The sequence below is a fragment of the Lycorma delicatula genome, chromosome 5 (genome assembly GCF_047948215.1).
Source record: "Lycorma delicatula isolate Av1 chromosome 5, ASM4794821v1, whole genome shotgun sequence".
Taxonomy (NCBI): Eukaryota; Metazoa; Arthropoda; class Insecta; order Hemiptera; family Fulgoridae; genus Lycorma; species Lycorma delicatula.
The window spans coordinates 65235625-65257903 of NC_134459.1; the positions used below are offsets into that span (position 1 = coordinate 65235625).

At 28.0% G+C, this 22279-nt stretch overlaps 1 protein-coding gene across 4 annotated transcripts in view; it reads left to right on the plus strand.

Annotated features, from left to right (window-relative positions):
* The window catches only part of Pi4KIIalpha (phosphatidylinositol 4-kinase II alpha), a 41256-nt gene that overhangs the window by 16797 nt on the left and 2180 nt on the right, over positions 1-22279 (plus strand). For all 4 annotated transcript variants that reach the window (XM_075366314.1, XM_075366312.1, XM_075366313.1 and 1 more), the window contains 6 exons: positions 4576-4694; positions 8368-8568; positions 11258-11389; positions 14910-15179; positions 17811-18038; positions 21188-21327. In XM_075366314.1, coding sequence (XP_075222429.1) covers positions 4576-4694; positions 8368-8568; positions 11258-11389; positions 14910-15179; positions 17811-18038; positions 21188-21327 — 1090 coding nt within the window. The remainder of the gene's footprint in view (positions 1-4575; positions 4695-8367; positions 8569-11257; positions 11390-14909; positions 15180-17810; positions 18039-21187; positions 21328-22279) is intronic.

Here is a 22279-nt window from a genome sequence, read left to right on the forward strand (position 1 = left end):
GTGTATATTATTTTTTGATTTATCAAAGATTCTACTCATGGATCTCAACATATCCAGGTCCTATGTTTTTATGCTATTCACGTAGATCGTTATGTAACGTCTTAAATATATCCAAACTTGAAATACCTAAATTTATTGTTTTTCATTTAATTTAAGAGGTTACACCAAAAGGTGACTTGTTATCTTGGTTATGTCATAGTGTAATATTTATGTTTATATATTAACAACAACAAAAAAGTGGTATGTGTTTAGTAACAAATATAGCAAGGTTTTTATTGCTAACATTTCTTCTCATTAACTTTAATATGCCTTACAATTGCAGTCCTTTAAAGCTTTGTATAGAAAAATGTGCTTACAATGAACATATAGTTAGGCACCCATAAAAGTTCAAAATTTTGAGTCCTTGCCTCATCAGTAGTATTATTCATGACAGCAATTGGATTGTAGGTTCTTTTTGTTTTTTAAAATAAGACCTGTAAACCAATTTATACACTTTTCACGATTTGCTTCCAATCTAGACATTTTATGTAACTGTAATAATATACAATTAGGGACTTGCCTCCAACTTTGATGAAATGTGGAATACATTTATTTAGGATCTAAGTTATTCATTGCGATTGAAATTATTGTTTGGAAATTCATTTCACCATAGTTATATCCGTCATAAGTTACACACTACAGTCATCAAAAATTTCATAATTCAGGACTGTACAGGTGTAATATTTCAGACTAAGTAATTGTTTATTGTGTACTATTATGGACTCAGCTTAAGAAAAGGCCAATTTTATATTGGCCTTGACATAAACCTGACTAATTTCAGTTAGGTTATATTGGGATCAGTGCATGTAATATAGTAATGTAATAGTTTATTTCTTAACCTAATGATGACCTTGATGTAAACCTAAGTAAACTCAATTAAATTTCACTTAAACCAAAGTAAATAATTTATTTTGCTCTGTGTATAAATTATGTATATTGCCCTTAAGCTTAACCTAACTTAATTTAGCCTTAAGTGAATATAATCACATTCTTAAAATTATTTAGTCTGAAAATAATAACGTATATTTTACTTGTACAGTTTTGAATTACAATTTCAATTGTAATGAATAACTTTTATTTTTAGGACCAAAATCCCATATTAAATTGTTTCTCCAAAATCAGAAAAATATTCTTCCAGCATGTTAATAATATTTGATCCTCCTGAGTGTGGATTAACATAAAACCTCTTGATTGGGTTAAAAGGGATTTACATTGTTGGAGTTCCTTTCAGAACCTTAGTATGGCTTTTACAAGAGCGTTTTGATTGTAAGCTAAATTGAAAAAATTATTATTTACATTGAATTACTTTTTTTTTTCAATGTAACCTTTTAGTAAAATACATGTAACCAAACAATATTTGATCTTTCATAGATTAATTTGTCCAACTTCTCAAAATAGTTGTTTAGCATTTGATCTCTTCTGTTATCAGAAAATTCCTTGCCTCAAGCTATGAATGAATCTAGCAAATGCAGCAGCAATTTAAACTTTAATTTGGCAACCTTTACCATTGCAACTGTTGAAGTCAAACTAGCTCATACTAAAATGAAATAGCAATTTTTTTTCAATTGTGGCCAGCTTCTCTTGGCTTCATTCATATTTCCAATAAATTAGCGAAATACAATCCTGGTATTATGCTAAAAAATCAACCATGTGATTCAGTGTTCTTTTTGTAAGATTGTCTATGCTCTTCACATTCCAAGAAACAGTTAATGGCCTTACCTTTCCTGTCAGTTTGTCTCTAAGTATCCATCATTTTGATTGATTGTTTGCCACAGCTCTTTAGTGATGAATCAACATATTTGGGTTTCACTTGAAATGCTCCAACCAATTTTTTTTTTAGAATGTGAACATATGCAAACCTTCATAATTCAAATGTTATTTATGATGTGTAACTCTTTAGTTGACACTCACTTCACCATCACAACTTTTTAATGTTGATAAATCTATTTTAAGCTACAGTTTGCGTTTTTACTAAGTTATGTGATCATTTCTTTGGTTATCACCTCATTGTATTTTTGTTTTAGTATTAATCTAAATAGCTCATTTGACCATGTTGGTTAGACTATGTGTGAATCCATGGTGGACGGTTTAAGTAATTTCAGATACACCAAGGGTTAATTTAAAAATTGTTGTAACTGTTTTCACTTTCAAAAATGAGATTACGACTGCAAAAACGTCTGTTTCCTCAGTTTTACCAAAAACATTGAGTGCATCTATTGAACTATGAAAAAGTAACATAACAGATATTAGGTCAGCCCCTACCAAAGCCAAATACAAACTAAAATGTTGCTGGTAAAAATCTGTTATGTCATGGAGTCTTACCTCATAGTTTGGTAATTCTTCAATTACTTTAACTAACATTTTTTTCATACTTTAATACACAATAATAGAAATGTTTAGACTGAGGAAAACATAAATCAGAAAGCAGATTTGGACAGCAGGTAGCCGAAGCAAAGTAAAAGTCGTCCATGGTGTGTTATCAGCATTATTCAATTATCAATCAGCTTTTTTGTGTTATGACAACCTGTTCAGTTGCTAATACTTTCTGTTAAGAGAGATTGAGGTTAATGTTACAGTTAGAGTTAAGGTAGAGTTTTGTCAAGAGAGGAATAAACCATAAACTAACTTTAATAGTCAGTCTGACATTAAAGATGACTGATGTGCTCTTTGTAAGGTTAACTGTCTAATAATACCGTGGAAAATGTAGTGTAGTCTCTCTCTATGCCGATTATATTTCTGTTTAAACACAAATTCTGCCAAGCATCTTACAAGATGGTGTTGAAGTATTGTATACCTATGTAATTATCCCTAACGTCTCTACACAAAAAATAACCTTAGCCCTAGCCTCATTCCACAGAACAGATTAGCATCTGACAGGTCTCTGTAACTCACAAAACCGAGTGATGTTCCACGGTCACTCACTGTCCAAACTTGCTTTCTGACATTTAGAGCTTATGTTTTCCTAATCTGAAGCTTATCTTTGGTTTATTAAAATATGGAAAAAATTGAAGTTAATTGCTTAGAATTATCATGAGTTTTAAATGGGATTATTTTATTTTTAGGGCGTTTAATATTATTTTGAGCAGCCATTTTATATGACGTATTGGGAAATTTTGTAATTTTTGGAGGTTGTAGAAACTTTAATAACTTCCTTTTTTATTCAGATATTATGTTCAAACAAAAACTACATTAATCTACACAAAAGGTAATATATTCCATGTTCATTTTGGCCTATACTGAAGAAAGTAGCTCATAAACTAATTGAATATATTAATTATAAAACAAAATCTCAACTTTGGAACTAATTATTATTTTTGGGAAAAATTATTAGTTTTTTGAAGGTAGAGGGTTCATACAAGACTACTTTCTCAAAACGTTACAATGTTACATGCGATTAAAGAGTTCAGTTCAGTATTGTTATTCTTAAATAAACTACATCCTTTGTGGAAGAATATTTAATTATTTTCTTTACATCCATTTGAACGTGTGATATTGGGTTAATTAATCTACCTCTATACAGTGAATCTTATGAAATGGTAGCTCTTTTAGTCATTTAAAAAAAAATAGTGTAAATAAAAGTGTTTAAGATAAATCATAACTTATAGTAAAAGTAGTAGTTAATGAAAATTTTACATGCATAATCTTATTTTGTGTATTGTTTCATTTTCTCTGCTTTGAAAAATTTACTTTTGTTGAAACACTACAGTCATTTTATCTCTTTATGCATTAGGATTCATTAGTTATTCATAGCAAAGTGCTTTAACTGACTTTCTCATTTAACAGACAATCAGTTTGCTTTGGCTTTTTATAGTCACTGCCAGCTGCCTTGGACATCCTCACAGATATTTAGAAATTGTTTTAACTATTATTATTTAATAATAAAATTAGTTATAATGTTAATTATAAATTAAGTAATTTTAATTTTTATCCACTAATTACTGTAAATTTTATACCTTTATATGTAACATGTAATAAACCTCACATTAATTAAAAATATCATTGCTTGTTGATAGTCTCTCCTAAATTGATTTTGTATTTTCAATTAGAAAAAAAAGTCTAATTGTTGTCTACAATTAGAAATCTCTAGATTATATACATATGTGTACTGCATTAAAATTCTATTGTTGATTTTTACAGTATTATAATAAATTAATCTGTCCAGGAAATGGAAAATAAGACATCATAATTAATTTCCTATTTATTTTATGAACTGGAGTTACTAACACTATTTATTAGGAGTAGAATTACCTATTGATTGATTGATTGATAGAAAACAACACTTTTGTAAAACTGTTTTCAGATCAACCTTACATTTGTTTATTAATTATGTTCATATTGAATGTTAATATTGTATTATAGTGATTAAAATTATTATCACTTTTGAGTTAAGGATATTTTAATTTTGGATCACTATAATGGTGAATAAATATGCCTCAATTAGAATTACCTACTTAAAATTTGTTTCTTTGATTTGCCACATATTGTCTTGTAAAGATCAGGTTTTTGACTTTACTAATATTTATTTTTTCTGTTTAGATGATCCAGCATTCTCAGAAATCATTAGACAAGCTGAGGTTGCTATCGATAATGGAATATTACCGGAAAGAATATACCAGGGATCAAGTGGATCTTATTTTGTTAAAAATCCTGGTGGAGTAAGGAAAATTATTTTTTTAAATTATATTGATTTGAAGGTTTTTAAAAAAAGGCTGCCAAAAGAGTAATTACTAGCATTTTAGATAAGCATTATTAGTTTTTTCCTGCCTGCATATTTCCTATTCATATTTATGAATTGGAGTCTTTTGTTTTTAGCAAACCTTATTAATATATAAGCAACACTGTGTGTGTATGTGCACACGCGCACGCACGTGTGCGTACTTTCATAATAAAATACAGTGGTCTGATTATCACAGGCATGAAATTACAAATCATATTTTGATTTTTAAGTCTGACCTGAAGGATGGAGAATATTCTTTGATGAATGCTGAGATGTATAAAAAATAGTATAAAGTTAATATACATCCTATCTTATTCAGTTAATGATAATTGACAATATTCATCTACATAAATTGCAGAACTGTATTCAAATTGCAGCTTACAAAAATTGTAAGGTTATAAATTATATGGGTATAAATCATAAATTTTCTGTGCTCAGAGAATATTTTAAAAACTGAGTTGTATGAATTAGTGCAGTTAAACAGGCCCTGCTGTGATGAAAAACTGCTTTAACAAAATATTAGAGAATTATATATTCATCACAATATGATTGCCACTGTCACTATGAATTGAATTTAGCTGACATAATGAAAATAAAAAGTCGAACTAGCACAAGAATTTATGTCAGTAAGAGATGGGTAAGAAAAAAGATTCCTATTTATCGATTAATCGTAGGAAGGTTGTGCTGCAAACACATTTTAAAAATGAGAACAGAATTATTATGAGACATAACAGATTTGCCAACATGCAAACCAAAGATTTATAATAGCAAAAATGGTAGCAAAAGCAATAACAGTAGCACTGAAGAATATTTATCAGACACTAACTTTATTGATGAGCTAGAGCTATACACCACACACTTGTAGCATGTGTGTTTCTCTTCCTTTTGCTTCCCCACTAGTTCAGCAATCTATCCCCATCTTCCACACAATCTGAGCTTTCTAAACTTTGATGAATAATACTTTCCAATTTATTGAATCTATATTTTAATAATAAAAAAAAAAAACAAATCTTTAAACATAATTTGCTGCCTTGTAAAATAGTAAATATTTTACTTTTGAAACTCAACAGTTTAATATATTATGTTGGTAGCATATAAAATGAAAATATTAAAGTAAAGAATCTGGGCTTCACTCACTATACATTCCTTACTTCTTAGAAAATAAAAAATGGATGGTAGCTATGAGTATCAACCTGCAGTTGTTAAAAAGATTAATTTGCGTCAAACATTATTTTCTGAAAATATTTATATTTTTTAAGCAGAACTTTATTTTTTGGATATAAATAAGCAATCAAAATTTTACATGTTATAACACAGATTTCAACAAACTTATTTTAGCAATGATTTATCTTCAATTCTTTGTATGAAATAAAGTTAGTGATAGATAAAATCTTTATCATTATAGATAACTTAGTGGGGTAACATTAGTTGATAAAGATTTTTGTTGAAGCCTTTAAGACTAATAATAACTTGAGCTAGACCTGATAAATGTAAAAATAACTGTATTTAATATACAATTATTTTTTACAGACCAATAATCAGAGCTAGACCTGACATATAATTTAAATGTAGATTAAATACTCTCGTAATGAAATATAAAAATAAATTGAACCATTTGTAAATTTATATTGTAACATCTGCTCACAGAGAACAATAATGCAATTATAGTGTTTTATGGGAGTATAATTATATTTGCCTGTACAAAAATAAAATATTCAAAAATTATGTTAAATTAAAATTATTCTATGCAATAAGAGTTTATGAGAAACAAAAATACAGAAATTTGGTTACTGGACTTATCACTGGACAGTAATTAAACCTTTGGCATGAGTAGATTACTTGATAAAAGATAGGAGTGATTTGAAATATTTGCAATAAATTTGAATTTTCATTAATTTAATTGCACCTTCAATAATCACTCCAAATTTATAGAGTAATATCTTTTATTCTCTGTTCTAAAAGCATCAACTATTGTTAAACAATTTTCATATAATAATTGAAAACAGGGATTTCTTTTTAAAAGTTAGACTGTCAACAAAATAATCACTGAATGATGTGAAATTTTATAAGTTTAAAGAGGAAAGTAAAAATAGATAAATTTACATAAGTAAACTACTACATACTTATACTCATTTTGTGTTTGAAGTTACATACAGGGTTTGTTCTGAAAGTAACTGGATTGATACCGGCAAACTCAGTTTATTAAAGATATGAGCAAATACATTTAATAATCTTTGAAATAGACCCCTTATGGAGCCACATGGTGCTGTCAGCGATAATCCATATTGGAATTATGGTCTGCCATATAATTTAAGAGTTGCAGTTATTGTGATTGAACTCTTTGTTTTGAAATGGTTACTTTTGATACATATTATGTAGTGTTTCAGGAAAATAAGTTGTACTTTCCTACACAGTTAAAAATAATTTTTTTCAAGTTTTTATACTAAGGTAGAATCTCTTAAAACACCAAGATTGTAAAATCCTGTCATTTTTGGGCAACATTGAATTAAATTAATTTGTGTGCTTTTCAGCTTATAAAGGTTTTAATAAATGTAACTTCTGTTACTTAGTACTTTTATTACTGTTTGCTGAAGATTTCAGGCCTCCAAATAAAATTAACATGTGTTGTGTGATAACTCATTATATGGAAATAATTCTATGAAAATTGTACTTTTTTATTAAGTATTTCATGATATTTATCATTAATATATGTATAAAGTAATTTTAAAGATTAAATCATCTGTTAAAGAATTTTAATACATTATTTTTCTACACATGATGAAATTTTAGTATCAATTTATGTTCGCTAATAATAGACATAGAACTATTTATTGTTAAGTTGTTGAAAAAATTACTCATTTTACCAGTTAATATGTATCATTACCATTACTTAATGTTGCATTTATTATCATTATTATTATTCATATTACTTGTAATTATTAATAGTTTCTATTTTAAGTAGCTTATTTGATAACATCAACTTGTGTTATATTGTAAATTTTCATTTGTACTACTAATACATTATACTATACTAATATATTATTGTACTACTAATTCTGCTGTATCTTTGTTAGTATACCTAATGTGTTGGCCTATATGTTTTTATTTATTTATATTTATGGCACACCTTGTTTTGTTACACTAATTTTACAGAAAGATGATTATTTTTTTAATTTATTAATAACGGGATTAAAAATTGTTTCAAAGTATACCTTACCCAGGAGAGCTAATTAAAATGTTGAAAAATTGTGTAATTTTTTTATTGATTATTTCAATTAAAAGTATTTCCTTCTCTTCTGTTTGCCTGTCTTAATAATTGCAATATACATACATTGAAATAATTGATCTCATAATAACAATATGTGTAACAACATAACAGTTAATTGTGGGGTCATTTGTTATGCGCAAGAGGGATCATTTGGAATTATGCAAGGGATTAGATTTTCATTTTTAAGACCTACCAGACATGTAAATGTAATCAAAATGATTGAGTTTTTTATTTGTTCCAAAAATATGAAGTTTTGGAAAACAATTTGTAATGTTAACAGCATTTTTGCTATTTTAAATTCAATTTTTGTAGATTTAATATGTAGTTTGTAATTTTGTTCCAGAAAAACATAGGTGTTTTTAAACCAAAAGATGAAGAACCCTATGGAAGATTAAATCCAAAATGGACCAAATGGATGCATAAATTATGTTGTCCTTGTTGTTTTGGCCGTGAATGTTTAATACCTAATCAAGGTTATTTATCAGAAGCTGGAGCTAGTTTAGTAGATCAGAAACTTCAACTAAATATTGTACCAAAAACTAAGGTAAATTATGTGCATTATGATATCTATTATAAGAATTCAGCAGTATTCTGCTCCCTATTAAGACCCTAGATATTTTTAGATTGCCAAATGTAATGTACATAAGAGTGTATATTACATTTTATCTAAAATCGAAACATTAAATGTATTCATTTTTTAACATTGGCCCAAAGGAGAGGGAAAATGTATAATTATTATAATTAAATGGAAAGAACAGAAAAAGTGCCACAATTTATTATTTTAATTTTAATTCAAGTAATTAGTGTAGTTGTTATTTTTCAGTAGCTACTAGTCTTTTTTGTAATGATATTAGCTGTGCAGTGAAAAAGAGATTGGCTGTTTAACTTTCTTTAGGCCTATTACAATCCTGTAAAACTGAAATTTAATTTACTAACCATTAGGCACCGTTATTATTAATACAATTGTATAAATTAAATTCCCACTTACCAACAATTTAAAAAGTGTAAATTGTAGTTCTTTCAAAGCTGTTACTCCATCTTCAGGGATTTTCAGGAATGTAAATTTAAATTCAAAGCAATAATTGTTTTTAAAATTAAATAATAAAATTCTATAAATTGTTAAAACATCTTAACAAGTGTGAGTTACTGTCTTATTGATGTACAAATTAATTTTATTCTTCACAACTGACTATTATAAACTTTAAATTAAATTAACATGCTTTGAATTTAAATAAACATCCCTGAAGATGGAGTTACAGTCTGAAAGTATTAGGATTTACTCTTATTAAATTGTTGGTAAGTGGAAATTTAATTTATACAAAACTGAAATGTCATCTCATATTCATGTTAAAATTATATTTTTACAATTCGTGCACTTTTTACTTTTGGCAGAAAGTTTGTAATTTCCTATAAAGTCTAATTTACTGCATTCAAAGAGGTATTTAGTTCTTGTCTTTCTTATCATTTAACTTTGTCAATTAAATTTTTTAACTTTGTTGTATATTGTACCAGAAATTTTGAAAAAAATTTATGTGACTCTTTAACAAACACAACTATTATGCTATAAAAAAAATCATTTAATTAAAATTATACAGTAAAATGTTTTTCTGCACAAGAAAGAGAATTGCTGGATGTCTGCAGTTCTTTCATTGCATTCCTGACCGATTTAATTAATTGTTGTACAACTAATAAATAATATTCATGAGATGAATACATTAGAAACAATGAAACCTGATAGGTAATTTAACAAATTGGTTTTGTGGAATCTACATTCTAATCTCATCTTTTGGCATCATAATTTTAATGTTTAGGCAGTCTGGTGGAACATTTCACTTCAGAAATTGGCATAGCCATTCTGAACATTAAACATCCTATGCCAAGCACATTAAGAAGAGTCTGAAGCAAAGTAGGTTTTTCTTTTTCATGTATGTACCCTCAGATGCTTCACATATCATATAGATAAGAAAGACAGGAACAAGCTATAAATTGTTGTACTCCTTTTTTTATAAAGCAATATACACCACCACATAATTTTTTTTAAAACAATTACAATTTATTCTCTTTCCAAGTTTGTCATTACAGATCTGATTGTTTGTAATAATTAAAAAAGACTAATTTTCTGTAAAACTAGTTGTTCCCTATTGTTCTTTAATAGAAGTACAATTTTAATAGGAAAATTCAGTTTCACTACTTCATTCTATAGAAAAACTAGTTATGCAGAAAATTTGATTAGCTGCATTTCAGATAAAATAAAAATACTATTTAAGCTTTAGTTGTTGATTTAATTTTTATTTTTGTGTAAGTTTTTAATGTTTTTCTCCAAATTATTTATGAGAAATAATTTATTAATTTTCTATTTTGTATTATAAAATATATTATTGATTCTTGTAGTTACATTATAGGTAAACCTCATTGTTCAGTGAAGAAGTTTTAACATCACTTCGCATCATGTAAACAAACTGAATGTGAATTACATAAATAAATAAATATATGTGATACTTTTTTTTCTTAGAATATACATTCACTAATTTCAGCTTTACTGAAAACAATTAGAAACATTACTGATTTGTTTTTATGTACATCATAAACAAAGAAAGATAAGGACAAGTAAATTTTCCACTTCAAGCCATCATCAACTTGATTTCCTGTATGAGAAAATAATTTAAAATATCTCATCTCAAAAATACCGGAAATGTCTAAAATTATGAAGAGAAACCTTTGGTTAGTGAAGAAGAGAAGTGATTAGAAATATACTAAATGATTATACTACCATAAACGGTTGTGCCAAGCGTTTCAATTATGGGTATATAGGTGTACACCTATATTGATGTAATACATACATTATTATTCTTTATTTAATTACACCTTTGAAATTTATCATTTCTGTGGATTTTAAAAACTGGCCTCTCAGTATGGTACATTTAGTATGAGAAAGATTGGAAAACTCCAATCTTTCCAGAAGTAAAAGCAATCTGACAAGCTTCTCTTTAGCTTGATTTATTAATACTGTTTAAAGCAGATTGTTCACATATATATATCTGTAATGTTCTATTACCTTTTTATCTAGATAAAGCAATAATATTTAAGTCTGAAAGTTCTTTTTTTAATATTTAGTGAACATAGTTTACATGAAATTCAGATTAATTTCTTTTCATAGGTTGAATTCATTGAATTATTACATTGATTACTCCATTTGTTATTTTGGATTTTACTGAGATTTTTGTGCTTAACAGGTTGTGAAACTTGTCAGTGAAACTTTTAACTATCATAGAATAGATCGCAGGAAATCACAGATGAAAGTCGCTATTAATGAGCATTTTCCTAAATTAGGTCGCAAATTTCATAGGCTAGGACTTAGACCAAAAGTAAGTAATAAATGTATTTCTTATATTTTTGTTTGTTGATAAATCTGTACATCGCATTTTATTACATGGTGCCTAACATTTGATGCTTATGCTTAATAATCGTAAATGATTCAGCAGATTGTTTAGTGTAGATTGTTTGGATCTGATTTACTCTTTTGTTGAACTAACCGTGTCATAGTCAAAAAAGATTCATGAAAAATGAATCTTGATTTGGTAATCCAGCCAAGCATTTTTGTCATACAAAAGGAAAACTGCTGGTGATATCAAAGTCCTTAGAGTTACAGTGAAGAATAAAAGAATTTACAAAAATGCTAAAATATTATTTGAAATTTGAAGAAGACCAGATATATGTGATAAAGAAAAGAATTTGACACTGTTATTAACAAAAAAAAATAAATTGAAACAGAGATAAAAGTAGGTGAATTAGAATGTATTTAAAATGAAATCTGTTCCATCACCCTCAGATTTTTAGTTATGATTCTTTAAAATATTGAAAAACTTCTTGAATAATAGAATACAAAAATAATAATTATGATTAAAATGCCTATCTTTATTTTGCAGATATTTAAGTTTATCGTAATTTCTTTTTTCTTATTTTGCTTCTGTGTTTGGTCTTCTCTTTTTATCATCCAGCAGTAATCACTCATCATAGATTGATTCATTCCACCTATCTGCCTTGATAATGTTACTACTGCAATATATCTTGGAACCTTTCTCCTTGTTCGACGCTGATGTCGCCCAAGTTTAAAGGGAAGAAGTCCAAATGAGAATGAAAAAACTGAATTTTCAATGCAGCCTAAATTTTTGTGATTCACTAAGAGTTCATTTATAAGCTGACCATGGTTTTCAGCATTTTCATTTCCAAGAAAACCAGTAACAACATCTTTGAAGACTTATGTGCTGCTAGTTCTTTAGCATTCAGTTGCTTGCAAATATATTTTCACAAATTAATTTTGTTATATTTGGTCCAATGAATCTTCCCTCTTTCAATTTGGCTTTACCTAATTGTGAAAAAACCTCAGCTAAATATTTAAAGTCGTCTCAATCTTTATCTAATGCTTTTACAAAATTCTTCATCAGTTTTATGTGTAGAGATGGTAAAACAATACAATCTCCTTTGATAAGGGGAATATTGACCACATTTTCCAGTCCTGGGGTAAACTGATTTCTTTTTGGCCAGTCTTTTAATTGCATACTGTTATTTGTAGCCTGACTGTTCCACAAACATAACATTTTATAAAGCCACTCTGGAATCTGAGAAGAAGAGCCCACTTTCAGGTCAGCAGTGATTCGCCATGAATGTTCATCGTTTTTATAGCTTTTAAAATGTTTGATATACTTTCATATGTTTTTCATTCCTGCAGCATACACTACCAGTACAGAAGAAAACTTATTTTAGTTATGCAACAGCTCTGCCTTTAAGGTTCACCGATCATCAATAACATATTCAATGCCCAGTTCAGACATTAGTCCCCTAACATCATGGCAGAAACAAATTAAACTCTGAAGTAATTCAGTAAATTTTTATTTTGATTGCTGTAAATTGAAATTTTAGTATCCTTGTTTAATAAGTTCTCCATTCTTTAAGACATGAACATATGAGTTCTGGATGCTATTTCGACAAATACAAGTCACAAATTAGTTTGTTCAGTTCTGCTTATGTGATGAGTTGAGGTTCAGTATTTCATTCTAATGTAATGTAATTAATATCTATTGAAGTTGAGGATTCATCAGTTGAGCCTTCTGGGGAATCAGAAATTTCTTTCCAAGAAGTTGGAGCAATCTGAATCTGTAAATCACCATGAATTTGTAATTCAACCATTGTTTGAATTGAAACCAGTAACATTTGTTAAGCAAAAATAGCAGTCATCATAATGGTTAGTAGGCTCTTCGCCAAATCAAAGGTATGCCAAAAGGGAAATGCTCTTTTTTCCTTTTAATCTCTGGATTAGTTTAACAGAAAAACTTGATGAATGCTACATGCGTCAGAAGTGGCATGCATTAAGTGCATGCTACTTGATGCATAAAAATTTGGACATGTAGTATGCACTTGATGCATGCTACATGTGGAGCCCAGGATTTATCTTGGTCTCCCGAGGGACAGTCAAAATAATATTTGTAAGCAGTTTTCAGCAGATTCGATACTGGTTTTCGTTGACTTTTCATGCTGAATTCTGCAAAAGTAACAAAATTTTGGAGAATTTTTACAGCCTGATTTTTATTCATTGTAAAATTCAAAATGTTTTAATGAATGAAAGTAAACTGAAATATTTCAGAAATACTTAATTATAAAAATAATTAAGTTGTATAAATACTTAATTACTTTAAGTAATTTAGTATTTACTTAACAATTTAGAAAATTGTTTCACCATGGGCAATATAACACAGCACAAAACATACACAACTTAACAAATTTTGATGTTCAATAAAAGAATACCAAGAGTTGTTCTGTCATTTATGGCATCACTTATGAAAAAATCTTTGTAACATGTATATGATTAAACCACTACCCAACTAAAGAAGAGAGCAAGTCATTCCAAGAGCTGAACTCGTACTGAAGAAAATTTCATCTTGTTGAATTATTCATTGCTTGACTCACTGGCATGTTTATACATGTCTGGTTTGACATGAAATGACATCATTTGACTGTTAGTTAATAAGAGATGAGTGCTGGTTTAATGTGAGAGTGAGACATAAAAAATAATTGTGAAGGATATTAACACAAGGAGATCTTGCTGCATGATAATGCAGGCTCATACACAGCTTATATCATATAGGAATTAGCAACCAAAGTTACAATAATCCTTAGTCTTAGTTCAACTATGGTGATTGCTTAGAAATATTTTAGCTAATGGATCTTTTTTTATTGTCATAAAAATGAATTTACATTTTGAATTGTACATTATGAATTTACTTTCAATATTTTAGATCCATAAATTTTAGTGGTTTACTCTACTGTGACTTTTTTGTACTCAGTTGCTTTAACCCAGTATACTGAAGTGATTGGGTTTAAATTATTCTGTTTATTAAACTAGTACACTAAAATTTATATTATTCCCTTGTTTACCTGAGCATTATTGAATTTTTAAGTTTATTTTTTTTAAAATTTTAATATAGATAAATCTGTAAATAATATCCACAGAACATTTTTACTCTTTTTCATCCCATACAAAAAACAGTGTATGGGAATAACATTCTCAAAGTGAGTTGTTGCAGTTTCCTTGGAGGCTTATCATACCAGATTATTAAATATTAAGAAAGCAGCACAATGAAAATACAAATCATGTAATACCACAAAGTTTTGGTCATATTATTTTTAATAATTATATTTTGGTCTGTGAGATGTGAATGTATTAAAAGCATTAAAATGTGTGATTGCTCTTAAGAACAAAATGCCATTTTATATATCTAAAAATGTCTAGGTAACTAATACTGTTTTATCTATGGGAAAATATTTTGATCTGAAATGCAATTTTGTGGCAAAAATATGTTTTTAATTTATTTATATTTTTTTTTACAGATAGGCTCTTTCCAATTGTTTGTTGATGGATATAAAGATGCAGAATATTGGTTACGTCGTATGGAATTAGAACCCTTATCACCAGCATTACAGATGCAATTCCGTTTACAATTTGAGCGCATGGTTGTATTAGATTATATTATTCGTAATACTGATAGAGGTAATGATAATTGGTTAATAAAATATAATGCACCTGCTGTGCAGAATTCTAATACTATGACCAGTGTTCAGTTACATGCGCCAGGAGATGCTGAAATGGAGGATGCTACAGTAAGCTTTACTCAAAGTTTTTTTTAAGTATTACAATCTTATATTCTACTGTATTGTTTTGTCAGTATCTGATTTGACTTAGGGAAAAGAGCACATTCTGTAATACATTATATAATGCCTAAAAATATTTATAAAATGAATTCCAAAAATAGTTTTCAGTGTACAGATTGTAAAGTTTTTCTGTAAAATTCAATCAAACTTTCTTTATCTGTTAAATTTATTTGTTGCTATTAGACCTCAAAGATGTCACACAATCAAAAAATTATTAAAATTGAAATTCATAATGATGATCATTCCTAATCTTAATTTTATATAAAGATAAAACTTGAAGTAAGCACTATTTTATTTGATCTCATCAACTCAATTTTTTATTCTCATGGACTAATCAGATTTATCTTGTAGAGCATATACTAAATGAACAATTTCATTGTGAGTATTCTTAATAAAAGCTTGCTTTTATTATTAAAATTGATTTATAAAGATATTTTTCTGTTAGGATTGAGTTATTCAGAAATCAAATGCTTAATTATCACTGAAACAGTTGTTATTATTGTGACACCACCATTTACAAAATCAGGTCTCATTTTTGAATACTAGGAACTTTAGCTTAATGAAGGACAAGATAGTGCCCACTATGAAAAAGTAAAGAATGAATTTTTGGGGGAATGGCACTTTTTGTGTATTTGTCAGTATCACAATGATTTAAAAATCAATATACGAATTGAGTTTCACAAAATTCTGTGTTCTTGTTAAAGAGATTTCTGAAATACATAAACTGTGTAGTGTGTGTCACTTAATTGTCATGAAATGTGTGCATGCTCAAAACGCTCTTAGAGAAATACAAGAAATAAGGGTCTTGACAATACTTGGCATTTTTAACATATTACTTGGAGGAGGGTGATGAATTATTAAGTCATACATTAACAGGAATCTTGGGTATTGTATTCATGCTTTAATAAAAACAAAATTCCTTACAAGCGTCTTAAAAATATTTTTAATGTATTACTGGGAGGAGGTGATAAATTATTGAAGTCATATATTAACAGAAGTTGGATATTGTATTCACACCTGAATAAAAACAACGTTCCTTACAGCAGAAGCCATTCAGTGCACAAAGGTTCATGCAGATGATATTAACTAGAAAAGATCATATATGCTGTACTCTGGAACAGATGTGGCATTCTTTTGGTTTAATTTATCCACTGAGGCTCAACAAAAAATTCTATTTATTATGAGACTTGTATGACACATGTTGTGCCATCCCAAAAATAAGCACAGAATGTTGGTGTTATAGTATATACTCTACAGTAATTCTTAGTTTATTTTTCTGTTTCCACACTATATCTCATTGAATCATATATACAGGAGCAATCTATATCATCTATGCTAAGCACTTTGTGACTTCTTCCACTGTTTGTACAGCTGAAGTTGAGTTCCAAGTCAAGTTTTTGATGATTATGAACTGTAAAATTATATTAATGACAGAGAGAGCTGATAGTGCAACAGTATTCATTAAAGCTTATGCCTTGCTTTAGTAAGTACATCAGTAATGGTAGAGACTATATTTAAATTTCTAGAGTTTTAAAAACTATATTAGCAATTAATGTAATTTTTCTTTTTTTTATTAGCCTTTGGAATTCTTTTTTTATATAGCTCACATATTTTATTAAAAAATTGTTTAGTTTAACACATGTTAAGATTATTAAAAAATGCTTTATTTTAAAGATTTTCCCTAAATTGCATTTTTTTGCAGTTTAGATTGTGATGATGTTTCATAGAAAATTTTTTTTTTAGGAAAAGAATAAATTCTTTTCTTCCTTTTGGTTTTTTTTGCTGGTTTTTCATCTTTTACTCTTGTCATTGTTAACTAATTTGCAATGTTTATAACAATCAGATTCTATGCAAGTCATCTTTCCCAACATTTCAATCCAATTTTCCATATGACATTTTATTTTTCTTTCTAATAAAATAAACTATTTTAAAATATAACTAAAGAGACAATGTAAATAATATACTGTAAAAGTTTTAATAACATTATCAAAATCACTTGCGACTGTCATGTTTTATAAATAACATTCTTTATTTTCAGATGTTTTCTAAAGATCTACAAATGTCATATAGGCAACTTTATTCAAAAAAGAGACTACCTTCTATTATTGTTTGAGGGCCAGGATGATTTCTCATGTACACACACTCTTTCTGAAACTTAACAACAGTACAATTTTGTTGTTACTTTTTTGTTTTGTTTTTAACTTTCTCAAAAAGTAACAATTGTTTTTTTTTTCCAAAGCATCATTGATAATTCCCCTACCCCCTTAAATTCCTTTATTAAATCCTATCATTTGTTTGTTAGCTCTTTCTTTTTTTCCTAATAATGGCTTTCCATCCACATCTGATTCTTAATTTTTCACTTCTTTCTCATGCTTTTTTTGTCTACCTTCTGATTAATCATATAGCATTATATTCAATTTCCTCTGCTATTTAACACATTCAGTTCATTTTATTTATAAGGAACTATACAGTTCTTTTCCTTCATGTTTATAATTTTTATACTTTTTAATAGCGTAATGGAATTTACTTTCTAGACAACCCTTAGTACATTTCTTGTAGTTCTGATATTTTTTTTTACAGGAATGGAATATAATTGAGAGGCCAGAAGTTAAAATTGCTGCTATAGATAATGGTTTGGCATTTCCATTTAAACACCCAGACTCTTGGCGTGCATATCCTTACCACTGGGCCTGGCTGTCTCACGCCAAGGTTCCATTTAGCCAAGAAACTAAAGACCTTGTCTTACCACTTCTCTCTGACATGAATTTTGTTCAAGATCTCTGTGATGATCTCTATCACTTATTCAAGGTAATTTTTTTTTAAAGATTCTTTTAATAATTTTATAAGCACAATTTTTTTCAGTTTTTATTAATTTTTTTCATAAGTATTTGATCAAAAATGTAGTAAATGCCAAACAAAAGAAGATATGCTAATATTTTGCTATTTAACTTAATTTGTTGGAATTGTAGTCTGATTGATACGAATAGCAAAATGTGAATTTTTACTAATGTGAATTTTATGTTTTTTAACATAATATCTAACAATCAATAATGTTAATACTGTTATTAGAATTAAATTAGGAAAACATTCCTATCATGAGGTTACCACCTTATTCTTGCTATTATAAAGAAGCGTGTGATTGATGAAGCTTTATAAAAGATACTGTTCCATACTTTTACAAGTGTTTGAATTATGTAACTGATAACTGTGCAATTTCCAACATTAATAAATATTTTATTCAGATAGTGTTTAATTATACATTATTTAGATACCAGCAGGATTATTAAATTTTGATTTTTGCAACAAAAAGTAACTGCTCCTGAATTTGCCTAGGAGGGCCAAGGAAAACTATTGAAAAATCTTGATAAGAGAAAATTATAAATAAAAAAAAGTATTAAAATTTTTAATAAAAAAAAATATTAGTTTTATTTTATTTCAGAAAAATGAATTATTTATGAAATAATAGTGAATCTTCTTGAAAAATAGACATGGATAGTGATCAATAGATAGCTCACAAAACTGTGATTTTCTCTGAATGTATTATTAATCCTGAAGATTTTGGATTTGTATTTGACAAAAAAAAAAATAATTTTTCTCTTTAACAGACCCTGAGATATGAATATTAGCTTCATCAAGCATGTTTAGAAGCAATGAATCAGGTGGTATACATGCTGCTTTTGATTTCCCAATCCTTTTCACATCTCATGCTAACCTGTATCATTAAATGGCACTTATGTATTAGCACCGCCGCAGCTACAGTTTTATTTAAAAACAAAGTAGTCAATCGGATTTCGGTGGAAAATGAACAGTCTCTTTATTAATTTTAATAAATGGTTATTTATATTTATTTATTTTATAAATATAATGTAACCAAACTTAACCTACGCTCGCTAACCTTGACTAATTAACACCGTAATTTTTTGAGTATTTATTTAATAAATTCAGTAATTATTGCAATTATTTATTATTTAACCTTTTCCCATCACAATGATCCGCAGTTGATTAGCGCTCCGCGAAAATATGTTTGTATCTGATTGCCTCCCTTCATAATCTTATGCTGCCCTCTTGTGAAAAAAAGTTCAAAAAATTACAGTATATTAAAGAGATTTAACAGATTTTGACAAAAAAAAAACTGTTACGAATGGATATTTTTTATGCCTGTAACAACAAAAAAATTGAAACAGTACAAAAATTACGATTTCTACTGCGTTTTTTATTAGCGAAATTTATTTTTTTTGCTTTGTGTTTATGAAACATAGTTTGCTGATTTTAAAAATAATACTTTCCAGCAAATCTGTTGAAAATTGGGCAAAATATGATGAAAAACCAGTGTCATAAATCACAGATTAGTAACATATGTTAGTATAAGTGAATGTAGATTCAGAAAACTACGTTTTATAAAAATTCCCACCACTCAAAAGGCTATTCAGATTGACAAAAAACTATTTTTACTGTATACTCTTATTCATTACGAATCTCTATGTGATACATGTTTACCGATATCATTTTGTCAGAAAAGATATTTATAGATCTCAAGTAAAAGTGACATATTTTTGACCACAAATTCCTTCTTCTTTTTTGTGTGCCGTATATCATAATTTATTATGTGTTTCAATACTTCGATATCTTGCTAGTAAGATAAGCTATTTTTGTAAATAATAAATAAATCTGTAACCCTTAGCAATTATAATACACAAGTCACACACACAAAAGCACATTTCTGAGAAAAAATGGTCATATTCTTTCTAGTCTAAATAAAACATTTTACATTGCATAAATGTCGTTCAAATTGTGTAATAGAACTGATTCCTTTGTTAATATAAAACAAAATAAGACTTAGATGCCATATAAAATGGTTTTGTAACAGCGTTTTAAAACTGACGCCGTACATAGCCAGTGACAAGGCTACATGATCTGAAAAGGTTAAATAATCAAAACACTCCTGTTAATTAGTCAAGGTTAGCGAGCGAAGCGAGCTTAGGTTAAATTTATATAAATAACAAAGCTGTAGCTGCGGTGGTGTTAATACATAAGTACCCATTAAACTTTATATTACCCATGTTAAATAGTTAGAAGCTGGTCCTTTGCCTCAGTCACTAAAATCTAATACAAAAGAGTTCTGAACTTTCATTGCTAAATCTAAAACATGGAAGAACATCTAACCTCCAAATAAAATTAAATAAATCCAAAACATAATCATTTAGGTAACCATGTTGCTGACTTCAAAATAAGTAATTTCCTGTGTCTCACCTGTAAAATATTTCAGAAATAGATATTTTACTAGTTTCAAATTTCCCTTTGTGAATAGAGGTAATACAATTTTAAATACGTTGTTTTCATAGTAGATTGTTTCATGACAGTAAGATGTATATTAGTTTAATTACTTCACATGTTTCCCAAGCCTCTTTTTATTGTTACAGGTTAAACACCTGACGTGTAAAAAGCTCAAACTTATAAATATTAAGGAAGTACATGTGTGTGGCACACACATGAGAGTAGAGTGATGTCATTTGTAGGAATAAATATTGCCTGCACTTTTAGTGGATGCTGGGCATGCTGATGTGGAAAACTGCAAATTTTTTAACACTTTTTTTAGTTTACCTGGCAATTTACTCTTTGGAATTGATTTGTCTTTTATCAGAGATAGGTTTTAAATTGCATTTAGTTCAGCATTCAGTTTACAGCTGATTTCTGCTGCTTTGTGAAGAATAATTTATTCTGTGACCAAATATTGTGTTTATTTTTAAGATTATTTTGTTTATTAAACAGAAAAATATTTCTGCAATCATTTGAAATATGTTTGTTATTCTTAAGCCCTGAAAAAGACAATTTTACCAGTCCTGTTTATAGTTGGAACTGATAATTTGATGTGGAATCTTGAGTAATTATTTTTAATAGGATAGTAATATTTATAGTGAACATTTTTATTTACCATTTATCTTTGGTTCTTTTTACAGCAAGACAAAGGTTTTGATAGACACTTATTTGAAAAACAAATGAGTGTTATGAGAGGTCAGATACTAAATTTAACTCAAGCTTTAAAGGATGGCAAGAGTCCTGTTCAGTTAGTACAGATGCCAGCTGTTGTTGTAGAAAGGTAAGTTTCTTTGATATTTATTTTAAAATAAAATTAATCTATATATTAAATACAAGATTAGCTACCTAGAAAGCAAAGAATACTTTAAATAAGTGGAATAACTGTATCAAGTTAGTTAGATTTAGAAAATCTGGAGTAGATAACTCTTTTATTTATTGTGCGAGGAAAATTCTGTTTATTTTTCAAAAAGTCGCTTGTATGTAAAAGTTTTAGAGTAAATTTCCTTTGGCAGCTGCACACTTTTGTCAAGTTATTGGAAACATTCTTTTGAACTATTTTGAAAAAGCATCCACCTGGATAGTTGTATTAGCCAGTGGCAACTTCAGAATGAAATCCCAATTATTCATGCTATTTCCATGATGGTTTAATTCAAAATAACATTTTCAGCATTCTTGATATTTTTTCTAATTTGTCAAGATCAGTTTTAGTATTGTATAGAGAACAGGCAACTAGTAGTATGGCTATATTGAAGTCAGTATAGGAGAATTACCATAATCAGTTTAGAAAAATTTAGAAATTTAAAATTTTAGAAACATTTAAAAAAAGTAAAATGACTTTTTGTTTGAGAATTCCTTCTCACTATTTGTTAAATTTTTTTGAGTATTCAATTAAGAATTCTGGAATCTTTAATTTTCAAAACTAGGAAATTAATATTTCTGGACTGGAATTTTTAATCCATTTTTTTGAATGAGTCATTAACACTCATTGTATTAATTTTAAATTTCTAAGATATGACTCATGTTAAGCCGTTTATTATGCAGTTTTCTTTTGTAAATTTATTAGGTTTTTTTATAACTTAGGGAAGAGTTTTTTTCATAAGATTGTGTTTGTTAAAATATATGCATTTGACCTAAATGAGAAAGTTAGAAATTTGCAATTGTTTCATCCATAACATTCAACTGTCAGCAATGATTAAAATTATAAATTTTTTAAACCAAATTTAATAAATGCA